This window comes from Bos mutus, chromosome 4 (genome assembly GCF_027580195.1).
Source record: "Bos mutus isolate GX-2022 chromosome 4, NWIPB_WYAK_1.1, whole genome shotgun sequence".
Lineage (NCBI taxonomy): Eukaryota > Metazoa > Chordata > Mammalia > Artiodactyla > Bovidae > Bos > Bos mutus.
The window spans coordinates 19,884,139-19,898,363 of record NC_091620.1 but is presented as its reverse complement, the minus strand read 5'-3'; the positions used below and the strand labels follow the sequence as shown (position 1 = coordinate 19,898,363).

The window sequence follows — 14,225 nt, the reverse complement described above, 5'->3', positions numbered from 1 at the left end:
TTAATATTTTTCAGCTATTAAGATAAAGGATAAACTAATGGGATGATTTACATTCACAGCCAGATACACTCATCATATAGTTAAGTTACTTCAAAATGCAAACAAAGTATTTCAGAGTAAACACATAGACTGTAAAGGTTTATACTTACAGATCCCAAACTGTAAAGTAAAGGGAAAATACTGCCTCTTAACTATATCCCAGACCACAGAACAATTCCAATTGGACAGTGTTTTTCTCTACCTCCACTTCTTACCTTAATCAACACTGCACTTCACTGCCCAGTCACTGTTTCTAAAACAATATTTAATACTATTCTCTGCTGCCTCTGTGTATAGCAAAAGCCTTTTCCTCTGTGTTAATCTTTGATTATGTCTTTGACTGTTTTTCCTTTTCTTGACATTTCTCACTTTTGATACAACAAGGATGTGGCTGCTCTCTCTTCTGGAAGGTAAACCTATCAATAATTATGCTGTTGTGTGTAATCATGGTTTCATTTAAAAATTTTTGTCTTATGTATCTATCATAGCTCAGGCCTTGTTTCAGGCATTAGAGACAAAACAAAGAGCACAACAATAAACCCCTGCTCTCATATAGCTTGTATTCTAGTGGGGATGACAGACAATAAACAAATGTTATATGGAGTTGGGTGTTAAAAACAAAAACAGCGTGGGGCATAGGGTGACAGAGCGGGGTAGGAATGTTTTAGTTATACAAGGTGATCACTGGAAGGCTTCCTTGAAAAGGCAACATTGGAACAGAGACATAAGGGAGAAGCTCTATGAATACCTGGTGGTGGGAGTACTTATCCTAAAAAGAAAATAACAAGTACAAAGGCCCTGAGCAAAGAGCATACTTGGCCTGCTGAAGAAGCAGCAAAGAGACTGGTGGGGTAAAAGCAGAACGAGATTTGTTTCTCTTTCAATGTTTACCATTGTGGCCACAGTTTACTCTTTGCAAGATTTTAATATAACCTTTCAGATTTGAACAGATTCAGAGTCAGAGGTGGGGCTGTTTTAGTCTACTGGAAAAGTGGGAATGTTACTGAATAAAGTAATAAGTTGCTGCAATAAGGACTTTGGCTGAATACAGACTTATAAACAATCTAAATTACAAATATACTGCCTAGTTTTCTGACAGAAAGGGTAGGACAGTGGGAAGATTTAAGAGCTAGATCAGGTTTTGAGTCCTGGTTCTATGCTTATTTGCTATAAATGACCCTGAGTCAGAGTTTTAGGTATTAATACATGTATACTCTTTTACTGTTTTATTCTAATTTTATAATGCAAAAGTGGTATAGTAGTTATGGGGAAAGAATAATGGTTGGGAGCCAAAAATTTTGAGTTAAATATCTTTGCTGCTGTTTATTAAATGTGAAGTCTAGACAAGTCATTTAGAAGCCTCAGTTTCTTTGTCTGTAAACATAAAATATGTACTTCATAATTTTATAAAAATTAAATGACATGATGACTATGTACGTGAAAATCATCTGTATACTATAAAATGTTAAACTGACTCAATATACATGCATATTTTTAAACTACATATGGGACCTTCAAAATTGTATTTAACTCACTTAAATTTTTTCATCTAAGTGCTTTCAAAATATATTTAATTTTACCTTTTGATTTATTTACTGTTTATTTGCACTTTATGCAAAATCTATCCTTGGTAGTCAATTTCTTACTTTGGCCTATGATAAATTTTATAAAGTAATTTTTTTATCTTTTAAATTACAAAGTAAAATTCAATGAACTAGTCAACTTGAAATCCTCAAAAAGGATCAAAATGCAGACTTTCACTTTTACTTTATTTTTACTATATTTTACACAGATGATTATTTTGCAATAGAAAATAGGGGCACATGGAGAAAATAACTTGAAAGGATAATTAACAATCATTTTATATACTTCAGTAACTGTTAATGACTTTTCAGTGGATTTATTTTTGCAGGGGCACCGGGGGACTATTTTTATCTTTTGATCCCTCACTGCTTAGCGAAATTATAGTATAGTAAACATAAATTCACAGTCACATATATATTATCAAATATTTGATATATGTTTTGAAGACTGTACTAGAGACAGACTATTCTATTTCTTAATATCATATAGCTAGCCATTAGTTAAAAGTGCCTATATGATGCTGGAGAGTAACTGGGAATTTAAGTCAAAAGAATAATAGCTGAAACCTTTAAAACATCCTCAGTGGTCTTCAAAATTTACATGAGATTTAACAGAATGGAACTTACTCCATGCCCTGTGCAGTCTGCCGTGCAATATCTATAAGTTTGATCATCTCGAATTTGGTCTCAATGATGTGGAGATGATGATATAAACTGGAGCCCTCACACCACTGGGTAACAATAGCCAGTTGTGGCTTTGTTGAATAACCCATGAAGAGGAGGATATTCACATGTCGCGTTTTCCTGTAAAAAGAAACATAACAGGAAATAGTAAATGTTGATACACTTTAGCAAATGTTAAAAAAAAAACAAAACACAAAACCAGGGCCAAAGCACTCTACTTGTCAATAAGATGCTGTCAGAAAAAGGTATTTTTTAGCAAGGCAGCAGCAGGATAAATTTAGATGAGACTTTAGGAATTATCTAGTCTAACACCCTAACTTTTTCATAAATGTCTTTTTCAGTGTACCTCATAGATAGGCAACTAGATACTATTTAAATACCTTTAATTATGGGACATTCATCACTGAGACTGTAGCCTGTTCCCACTATTCTTTTTTTCTTTTTCTTTTTTTTGGCTACATCTTGCGGCATGTGGAATTCATGTTCCACAACCGGGGAATCTGAAGTTCCTTCACCAGGGATGGAATCTGTGCCCTTGCAGTGGAAGTGTGGAATAATAGCCACTGGACACCAGGGAAGTCCCCTCTTCTTTTCTTTCTTCCCTTTAAAGTAGTTCATACTAGAAAAACATTTTCCTGTAACTTTCATCACTGGCTTCTCTGTTCTACTCTCTAGAATAAAACAGAGCAAGTTTATACCCTTTTGAACATAATAGCCTCCTATGGACCTATCATCTCAGTACTGTTGACAATTTTCTCCCTAAGTTATAGTTCCAGAATCCTCCGCATCTAAGTTCTCCTTGCCTGGACATACCCTAGTTTGCTCATTTCCCTCAAGTTCCAGGTTTGATACAATCTCTAAGTGTGTTTTGATAACCTTAGAATTTTGAGAGCAGTATTCCCGTAAGAAGAAGCACCACTTTTCATGATCCGAACACTGTTTCCATTAATTCACTCTAGGATTAATATTTTTATCAGCTGTACCATATAATATTGCATACCACTTAAAAGAAAACAGTCAAAGACAAAATATACTCAGAAAGACTTTGTTTTGTCCATTTTGAGTAAATCTGTGAAGCTAACAGGAGCTGTCACTGGAAAACACAAGTTGATCAAGGTAACTTCTCTGGAAAACATGATTCACACAAGCTTACCTGAGTACTCCTACTTCATTTTTGAAGGCCTGTAACTGCTGAGGTGTGGGTGCTGTCACATTCAACATTTTCACTGCCACATCACCTAAAAGGTAATTGCCATTCCAAATGTCATTCCAATCTTTAATTAAAATTTAAAAACATAAAAAACTCTATGGTATTTTCACAAATTACCAGAGCATTAAAACCATACCATTGCAAAACTGCAAATAAATTATACCTTAACTACCTAAACGGCATTAATTTTCAAAAGATAAAAACTAAAAATGACACTCCTATACTAGTATTTTAAAATACCAATCCCTGTTCTCCCCTCCCTCAAAAACAACCAGCCTATCTCATTTTTCCCTTGGAAATTTAGTTTAACCAATTAAATACCCATGATATTTTCCTAGCTATTTAGCAAAACTAAATTAGATGCATTCACTAACTGAATGTTAAAACTGTAGATGACAGGCAGAACGAAACTTTGCGGAAATAGAAAACTGCAAACTTCTTTATCAGAGTATTTAACACTTCCTTCAAATCCATGGATCACTTATTGCTTTTACTTAGAAAAATTATTTTAAAAAAAACTTTATATGAAACAGGTAGAATTCTTACACATTGCCAAAAGGTGTATAAATTGGTACAACCACACAAAACACTGTGTTGATATCTACTTCAGTTCAGATCAGTCGCTTAGTTGTGTCCGACTCTTTGCGACCCCATGAATCGTAGCACGCTAGGGCTCCCTGTCCATCACCAACTCCCGGAGTTCACCCAGACTCACGTCCATCGAGTCGGTGATGCCATCCAGCCATCTCATCCTCTGTCGTCCCCTTTTCCTCCTGCCCCCAATCCCTCCCAGCATCAGGATGTTTTCCAGTGAGTCAACTCTTCGCATGAGGTGGCCAAAGTATTGGAGTTTCAGCTTTAGCATCAGTCCCTCCAATGAACACCCAGGACCTATCTCCTTTAGAATGGACTACTGGCCCCACAAGTCTTTCCTAGATATATACCAACCACCATGGACACATATGTTCACTAAATGACAGGTGCTAAGAATATTCATAGCAGCAGTGTTTATAAAAGCCCCAAACTGGAAACTATTCAAATGCTGGTCACACGGTATATAGTCATGCCTATAGTCACACAATGAACACTATATAGAGAATGAATAACCTACAACTACATACGATAATACAGATGAATCTTATAAACAATATTGTGTAAAAAGGACCAGATACAAAGGAGTGCATACTGTATTATTATGTCTATTCAGGTATGGATAGTGGCTACTCTTGAGGGTGGGGGACATGAAAAGGACTTCTAGAGTTCTGGGAATGCTCTGTTTATTGACCAAATGTGTTAACGTTGCAAAATTTTAGCTACCTGTACATTAAAGTGCACTTATTTGCATGTATATTTCAATATAATTAAACTTAACATTAATATAATTAAACTAACATTGATTTTTCCTGATTATCAAGTGCTTATAGAAAAAAAACTAACAAACTTAAAAAATTAAACATTTTAAAAGCGTAAGGAATAAAATAAAAATCTCCCATAATCATGTCATTCAAAAATGATCACTGTTAACCTACTCCTGTATACTCTGTGTGTATACTCAGTCACTTCAGTCGTGTCTGACTCTTTGTGACCCTATGGACTACAGTCTGCCAGGCTCCTCTGTCCTTGAGATTGTCCAAGCAAGAATACCAGAGTGGGTTGCCATGCCCTCCTCCAGGGGATCCTCCTGACCCAGAGATCGAACCCACATCTCTTGTATCTTTTGCGTTGGCAGTGTGGACTCTTTATCACTAGTGCCACATGGGGAGACCTGTTGTATTCCTTACTAGGCTCTTAAAAGTATGCAGTATTATAAATATTTATATATTTATTTATAAATTTATATATATATAATATATATATTTAATATATGCAGTCTCAGTGATGAATGTCCCATAATTAAAGGTATTTAAATAAATATTTATATATTTATTTATAAATATTATATAACATTTATAAATATATCTGAAAAGGACAGGGGCTTCCCTGGTGGCTCAGCAGTAAAGAACCTGCCTGCAATGCAGGGGACCTAGGTTTGACCCCTGAGTTGGGAAGATCCTCTGGAAAAGGAAATGGCAACCCACTCCAGCATTCTTGCCTGGAGAATCCCATGGACAGAGGAGCCTAGTGGGCTACAGTCTATGGGATTACCAAGAGTCAGACACAACTGACTAACACACACACACGAAAAAGACAACCTAGAAAAGATATATACTAAAATATTGATGGTCATTTAGAAAATTATGATATATATATGTAGCATCATAGTATGGGATATTATACATGCTGCTTTTAAAATATACCACTGAAACTTTTCCATATCAATAAATATAGATCTGCCATACCATTTTACTGTCTATATAATTATATATGGACATTATCAGTATAATCCAATCTTTTAATGGGCATTTTAAGTTATTTCCATTTTTCATTAATATTAAATCTCCAATGAATATACTTACACATCTGTTTGTTCATGTTCTACATATAAAATTATTGGCTCCATACACATATTGCCAAACTGCCCTCCAGAAAATTCATAGCAATTTACTTTCCCACCAGCAGCATTACAATCACAACTCTAAACAATCAATTAAAATAATTTTTTGTCCATTTATTTTTTCAAAGAAAGATAAGTCACTTAAGAAGCAATGATGATTTCTATTTTTTGAATTTTTAATTCTTTCACAAGTAGTGAGACTGAACATTTTTTATATGTTTACTGGTCATTTCTTCCTTTGGTTAAGTTCTCTTTTTATATGTTTACTTGTGGTTTATAATATAAATAAAATTACCAACAGAAAGACTTATAAAAAAAAATATCTTGGTGACTAGCTCATCCGGACGATCATCATCTTTAAAAAATTATTACTGAAGTATAATGAGAGGACTTCTGGTTACTGTGAATCCAATTTTTATTTCCCATAATTTTTGATAAAAACCTTTGGGGAACTCTTGCGTCTGATCAAAACAGCTTAATGATACAAACAGTGAATACTCCCTTTGACATTTTCTTTTTAACAAAAGTTGTGACAGGATCACTGTATGACATACGTACCATGCCACTTTCCCTTGTAGACTGTCCCAAATGACCCTGATCCAATTCTTTGTCCCACTGTGATCTGTCCATCAGGAATCTCCCAATCGTCACTTGAATCCCGTCTACCAAGCGTTTTCTTGATAAAAATAAGGCAAAAGTCAAGCCAAAGCAAACAAAAAAGGAACACTTTATGTTCGACACTAAGTACATTCCTCTATTTCTGAAACGGACATAAGAAGAGAATAAGAACTTTGGGGAGAAACAAAACAAAACTATACTCTAGAGGAATAATACGAAGATGATTCTTACAATACACAACTTAAGTTTAAGAACTAAGTCAATATTAGGATGGAAATAATTCAGTAAAAATGAAAATTATTTATTGGTTATGAGCAGAAATGTTATATTAAATTTCAGTATTAAAATCAATAAAATAAAGCAACTTAAAAAAAAAATCATTTGGAAGACTACTGGGGCAAGATAAGTAAGCACTACACATTTGCGACTAGCTTTGGCTCCAAAGGCCAAAAATTTGAGTTAAGGTACTAGGCAACTGTTGATAATCTTAATTACTTTCTCCCAGTCAGTACTAACTTACTTCATATATCTTATCTGATCCAATCTCTCTCTCAAAAATGTTATCAACACATACAAAACTCTGGTATGATAGAGAATCCACTTAGCCAATATATACTAGTGCACTACTGCTAATGTGATTAGTTTTTAATAAATATTTAAGTTACAGCATAAATTTAATTTTTCAATAGGAAAAACTGTCCTTTGGTAGATATTTGAATTTCAGACCAACTCTTTAAAACATATATGCCTAATGCTTCCTAAAATACTGGCTTACTCTCTTTCCATAGTTCAGAAACAGAACACTATTCTAACTCTTCCCAAACTGCCTTTTACTCAATTATATTAGAGTTGAGAGCAAAAATCAACATTGTGGGAATATGCTTTAAGCAAAAAACTATCAGCTCTTAATGATTTCTAAGAAGAAAGCACTTCAGAGGAAAAAAGATATATACTCTCACCATTCGATTCCTGTCTTCTGAGGATGAAGAGGACTTTCTTTCTCGCTGAGGTCCTGGAGATTTCTGCAATGCTTTCACATTAGAGAGTGAGCCAGGTAATGAGGCAGGGGGTGTGGCGGATAAACCTGTGGTTGATCCTAAGTTAGTGAAAGGAAAAATTTATCTATTAAAGGAGGATCAAGTACGTTAGCTTACTGGGGGCAGAGGGTGCAAGGAGATGTAGACTTATTTTAAAAAATGCAGTGCATGTTTTAATACTGACCATTAGGAAAGGACAGGCAAAAAGAGGGCCTCATTTGGTGATTAATTATAAATTTAAAAACTGTAGTTTCTTTTAGTTTTACAGTTTTAGCATTTTGGTCAATTTAATAACCTTTAAAATATATGATTATAGATATATACTTTGCTTACTGCTGCAGAGCCTAGGAGAAAAACAATCTTAAATATATCCCAATTTTTTCTTTGACCAAAAAAACCAAAAAGCAAAATCAATTTAAAAGCAAACATAAAAAATAAACTTTAATTATGTGACATTAAGAGCCAATCAATAATAATAATAAAAAAGAGAGAAATGCTCCAAATGGAAACATTTTCTAATAATGGCCTTAATATTGACATTATCTAACTCTTTCATATTAGCCACTAAAATTAAAAAAAATCCTACACTACATACTATACACTATTTAAGAAAGATACTGGTCACTGTCATTGGTTTCTGGAGCTTTATTTTGCTAAACAAAGATTAATTTTACCTGCACAACAAAGTTAATGGCAACAAAGCCAAGTAGGTTTCTCAAGACTTTCTGAAAAATCTCTGCCTATAAAATGAGAACAAGTAAAGTGCAATGGCATCTCAGCCAAGTTACTACAAACGGAAATATTTTATCAGCAAAATGAGTCCAAGGGCTACACTCTTTGAAAATGGACTCACCTTTCTGATGGATACTTTTTCTTCCAAGTGCTGACTGAGCAAAAATTCCAATTCATGTACAGAAAGCACCTGGTTCAGAGGGGTTCAGGGTAATGACTCCTGGTGGAGCCTGAGTATAGCTAAGCAGGACTGAGATGTCAGTTAATATTGCACAAACAGAACGAAAAGACTTCCATTTTTAAAAAAAAGTAGGTAACTACTCTCAAGTTAAAAAGTCATTCTCTCTCAAAGGACAAGGATCAAAATACTAATGGCAACATTTAAAATGTTAAAACTGTATAGAAATTTCATCATTACTACACCACATATGTCATCATGTGTAATTTCCATGATCTCACATGCAATTTCTAAAAGAAAATGACACCTGGAGTATCTATTAACTACAATCTGTAGTTTAACTACAAACTGTAGTTAAAAACTACAGTTATTAACTGGAGTATCTATTAACTACAATCCGTATTCTGCCTTCCATTGATAATATTTCAACATCATGAAGCCTTAACTGTTTACCCAGGCTTCACAATCCTGATCTACTCAGTGCTGTACTGCATCACTTACTTTAATTACACTACTCAGTTCTCTATAACTTCCAGCCCATTCCATGGATTCTCTGAGAAAGTTGGGCAGAAAGAGCAAAAATCTGAAAACCATCATTCATTCAGAATAAGTAACAGACACTAGCAAAAACCAGTAAATATAATTCTTTAAAAATATTTAGAGCAAGACACTTGTCTAAATTTTGACTTAAATTTTTAAGAATTAGTTTAACCACTAGTTAAAGAATGGTGAAATAAAATGGATGGGTGAAATTATACTGCTACACTCTCCCCTCATATGAGAGCATAACTCAAAGTATCAATCTTAATTTTCTAAAGTATGCTAAAATACTTCAAATACATTACAGATCTTCTTTAAGTTCCCTAGTTTTGATATAAAATATACATGGCTTATGTTTAAAAAAAAAAAAAGAATACATATTACAAAAAGTCAAAGCCAAAAGTCTAATAAGAACTCATAATAGGGATTTCCATTTTTTAAAAACCAAAAAAATTGATATTAGCAACCATCAAGGTTATCACCTAAATGGATTAAAGTAAAAGAAATTCAGCTTGAAGAAAACCCTCCCCACATTATTTGCTGCCACCCCCTGAATTTAGGAAATTATCAAGACCAAAAGTTAGTATTAACAAAAAACAAGATGGAAGTTTCAGCTCTTGCTTTTAAACATTTATGACAGACAGCATACAGAAAGCTTGTGGAAGTGAGTATGTGTGAGAAGCACATTCAGAGCACTCCAGCCAGGCCAAGCAGAAATTTAGCACTGAAAACTCTCACACTTACAAACACACTGTGAGGGTGAGACACAAACAGCATCTGTTGTTTATATTTAATTTGCTTTGGGTGAAAACAAGAAAGAAGAGCCCAACTACCTCTGAACACTGGGCCAGGCTCAAAATCAAACACTATTTCACTGGGGACAGAATGTAGGAGGGGACTGGGAGTCCGGGATTGGTATTTCCGAAGACAGCGCATCAGCTGGTTCAAAGGGGCTGTTAGAAGAGAAAGAGAGGAGCAGGCAAACACAGGAAGACAGACACAGAAGAAATGAAAGAAATCACGGGGAATAAATAAGATGAGTTGAAGCCTGCTTCACAAAATAATTATGGATGTTTAAAAAACTGCTTATTTTCATAAAATTCCAATCATTCTTTTAAAAGTGATTCATATAAAGGATAAATGCTGTTTGATTTTTGGTACTAAGCAGGCAATTTTTATGACTAAGTTAACTCTGTGATGCTAACGTGATGGCAACATTTAAATGCTGAATGTACTGGGCAAAATTATCAAAGCCACAGCTATTAAAGCATACGAAAGTCAAACTGGCAGCAACATTAATTGGTGGGTTCATGGAATAACAAACAGGAAAAAAAAACTTTTGTAACTATGTACTACATATAATAAATACTAAGTCCAGAGTACATAACACAGGCTTATTATTTTGGTAGGTCCACAAGTATATAGAAACATAACAAAAGATGGTTCATGCAACATTTGACATAAAGTATCTTTGCATCTGGGCTTAGATATTTTGAATATAAAGCAGGGTCACAGTGAAAAGACTGACTCTAAACAAAGTATGTGGGCACTGCAGGGCTTCCTTATTAAACAGACGACAGTTGAAGAGGGAAGCATAAAGGACCACCTGAAAGAAAATGTCAAGACTGTTTCAAACAGCATCTCTTACAAAAATCTTATGGGGATAAACTCTTATTTTAAAAAGTATTTTCTAAAATAATGTTTTGCTATGACCCCAATATTCACTGGGTGCCAGAGTAAACAGCTGATAAAAATTCTTTAAGAAATCTCCATTCGATCTCTCATTTGCTTATTTTATTTATTGGACTAGTAAGAGGGGAACTGGGCTTTTCTATTAGGAGTCCACGCTATAAAATTTATCTTCCAGGGCCTTCTAGAAAGCTGAAGGGAAGTAGTTGACAGTGTCTATCAAACTGACAAGCTGTAGCAGGTAATCCCAGGGATTCTCCCCAAGAATGATTTAAGAAGTCAAGTTTTAACTGATTGTAAAAAAACCTGATTGCTCAGTCTTTAAGTATTAGTGGAGATAGGAATAAAATGGGTAAAATGATTTGATAAAAACATTAAAAAATTGTAGATGTCACATTTAAGACTCCCTTTTATGTCCTCTCTTTTTCTCTGTTTCTGGAGTTAAAATTTAAAATCAGTTAAAATTTTATTAGAGATAAATGATAATTACTAAAGAAAAGCAAACAATTTTTTATTTTTCTCTACATATTTTTCTCTGTGTCTGTGTTTCATGAAAGAAGCAAATATAAAGGAGACAAGCAGCAAAGCAATTGCATTCTTCCCGGGGTGTTTTTTTGTTTGTTTTAAATTGAAATCACTACTTACCTCCATCACTACGAAACCCTTGGTCTCTAATCAAGTCCTACAAATAGATAATAATGTATACTTAATCAAAGCATATGATAAAAAAGCAACAACATTTTATTTTCCACTAAGCATTAACAGAAAGGTGAATTCAAAATAATACCTGTCTTATAAATTACTTCACAAAACAGAAAGAATATGAAATTAACTAGTGAACATGATAAAATAAAAACTTTGAAACACCTGCCAACCTAACCCTAGACTGAAGGGTTTAGTCCTGATCAAATGCTGAAATCCATTTCAGGCCATTTAAAACCAATGGCTGCATTAATGCTCAAAAACATTCTACTGGCACATATTAAGAGCCATAAAATGTTCATACCCTTTGATCCTGTAATTCCACTTCTGGGAATTTTTCCTAAAGAAATAATTCATAAGAAAAAATGATATGCACAAAGATGTTTAGTGCAACATTATCCATTATACTAAAAAATAATTATTTCCCTATTTTAGGCATACTGACATTTTAGGCATATTGACATATTGGTTAAGTAAATTATAGTGTTTCAATTTAGAACATATTATGCAGCTACTAAAACAGTTATGAAATTTGAATCATGAAACATGTTTATAATTAAAAAAGGATACAAAATTAAGTGTACACTGATATGATCTTAAGAATATAAATGTTTAAGGACACACTAGAAGGGAAACATTTTTTTAGTTGTCTTTATTATTAAAATACAGCTTTTTATAACAGACATTGTGAGGCAGGGCAGTGGGGGAGGAGTCTACTGGCAATGTAGTGCAATTTGGACCAATTTGGACTTTGACAGAACTTAGTTTACCCAGTATAACTGATGACTGACCTACCCCAAATGTCTCTAAATATGCCCAAAGGCTTATAAGCTAAAACAAGAGAAGATTCTTTACAGATGCATTTCTGCCATGTTCAATGTACTATAAAAAACCTTTACCATTTTATACAGAATAATCAACAAATATCTGCAAATAAGGTGCTAAGTATTAGTGGTTGTATGACTACCAATAAATATAAAATCATGGTGGTCTCACTAACTTTGAGTTCTTGACAGCTTATCATCTAAGAAAGATATACAAACATAGAAATTACATAAAAATAAGAGCTTAAGAAAACAATAAAAAAAAAGGTGCCAAAGTTGCTTAATTAATTGCCAAATAAACAGTATATGTAAAAAGATTCTTGGTGCAACATAAGTTCAAAGGATAAAGAAATAACTATAGAACTTGGTCACTGGTGAAGCATTTGAAGAAGTTAATCTAAGAGCTGGAGTTTGAGCGGTAGATAGGATGCAGAAAAGCAGAGGTGGAATTCCCTGGTGGTCCAGGACTCTGAGCTTTCACTGCTGAGAGCTGGGGTTTAAGCCCTCATCAGGGAAGTACAATCCCATAAGCTGAGCAGCGCTGCCCAAAAAAAAAAGAAAGGCCTTCTGGACAACCTTCTGCTAATAACCACCATAAGCTTGTATTTTCCGATCTTAAATATGTTCTTAAAGCTCTCTGACAATCTTTTTCTATGTGATCTAGGTTAAACAGGACCTTCTAGTATTCCAATACTGGCTATTTCAAACTTTCCCCCAATTTCCTATGGTTCCTTTCCTAATTACTGCTCTTCCCCTTTTTAGCAGGATAGAGAAAACAGAAGCTATCAAAGAACATTCTGTTCTGTCTCTATATCTACAAACATCTGCATAATATTAGCTATAATTTCTGAATTCTTTTTTTGTGCCAAGAATGATAATCACTACAAGGGGCAGACACTGTTAGCTCCACGGTTAGGTCATCTGCCCACGGTCTCTCTGTCTCTAGAGAGTTCAGAGGCAGCTATGTTCACCTTTAACTCCTCGAGCCTGGCGGGCTGCCGTCTCTGGGGTCGCACAGAGTCAGACACGACTGAAGCGACTTAGCAGCAGCACAGCAGCAGCCCCTGAGGAACATCACTTCCAAGTTCAAGGAATCTTTATTTACTACCTTAATTACTCCTTCTCTTGTTCTTTTGAACCTCTCTCTTTACTTGCTTCTTCCCCTCAAGTTACAAGTATGCTCAAGTCTCTCACATGATTCTGCTTCAGTCTATGGCTTTCATCATTCCTTTGTAGCCAAGCTTCTCAAATCTGGCACTCAATCCCACATTTTTACCAGCTTTTGCTCTCCTCCACTAGACCTCTAAAACAGCTCTTAATGACATCAAAATGACACTGTAATTGTCCAGTTCAATAGTTATATTGAATACATTTGAGTCTCAATGACAACCGCCATCAACTACTTCAGCATTCTTGAAGTCCCCATTTCTCCCTTTGGCTTCTTCAACACCACTTTCTCTTACTTGTTTGAAGCTAAATTTAGGAAGAGGAGCCTATAATGGAGACAGACAAAGACAGTCTCTGTTTATATCTCAAAAGTTAATGATCACTAGGGTTGCATTTCTACCATCATTTACATCCATGACTTTAACACAAATAGGCTAATTATTTCTAAATGTGTATCTCTACTCAAGGTCTTTATTTCAACTGGTACTGGACTTCTAAACCAGTAAAGATGCACAGACATCTTCAAGTCAGTATGTCCAAAATAAAAGTTAACATTTTCATTCCTACAAACCGTGTTCTTCCCTAGGCATTTCTATCTTAATGAATCAAATAAATACTATGTATACACCTAAGGCAGAGAATTCTAGGCATTGTCTTTTTTTATCTCTCATCTCCCACTTCTCTCCTTTACTACTAGATAGAACAGCAATTGCCTATAAGAAGAATGG

General features: G+C 34.5%; 1 protein-coding gene across 5 annotated transcripts in view; it reads right to left on the bottom strand.

The window, feature by feature from the left end:
* The window catches only part of BRAF (B-Raf proto-oncogene, serine/threonine kinase), a 168,186-nt gene that overhangs the window by 44,972 nt on the left and 108,989 nt on the right, over positions 1-14,225 (bottom strand). For all 5 annotated transcript variants that reach the window (XM_070369170.1, XM_070369171.1, XM_070369172.1 and 2 more), the window contains 5 exons: positions 11,450-11,486; positions 7,588-7,724; positions 6,569-6,686; positions 3,460-3,544; positions 2,250-2,426 (listed from right to left, as the gene is read on the bottom strand). In XM_070369170.1, the coding sequence (XP_070225271.1) occupies positions 2,250-2,426; positions 3,460-3,544; positions 6,569-6,686; positions 7,588-7,724; positions 11,450-11,486 (554 nt within the window). The remainder of the gene's footprint in view (positions 1-2,249; positions 2,427-3,459; positions 3,545-6,568; positions 6,687-7,587; positions 7,725-11,449; positions 11,487-14,225) is intronic.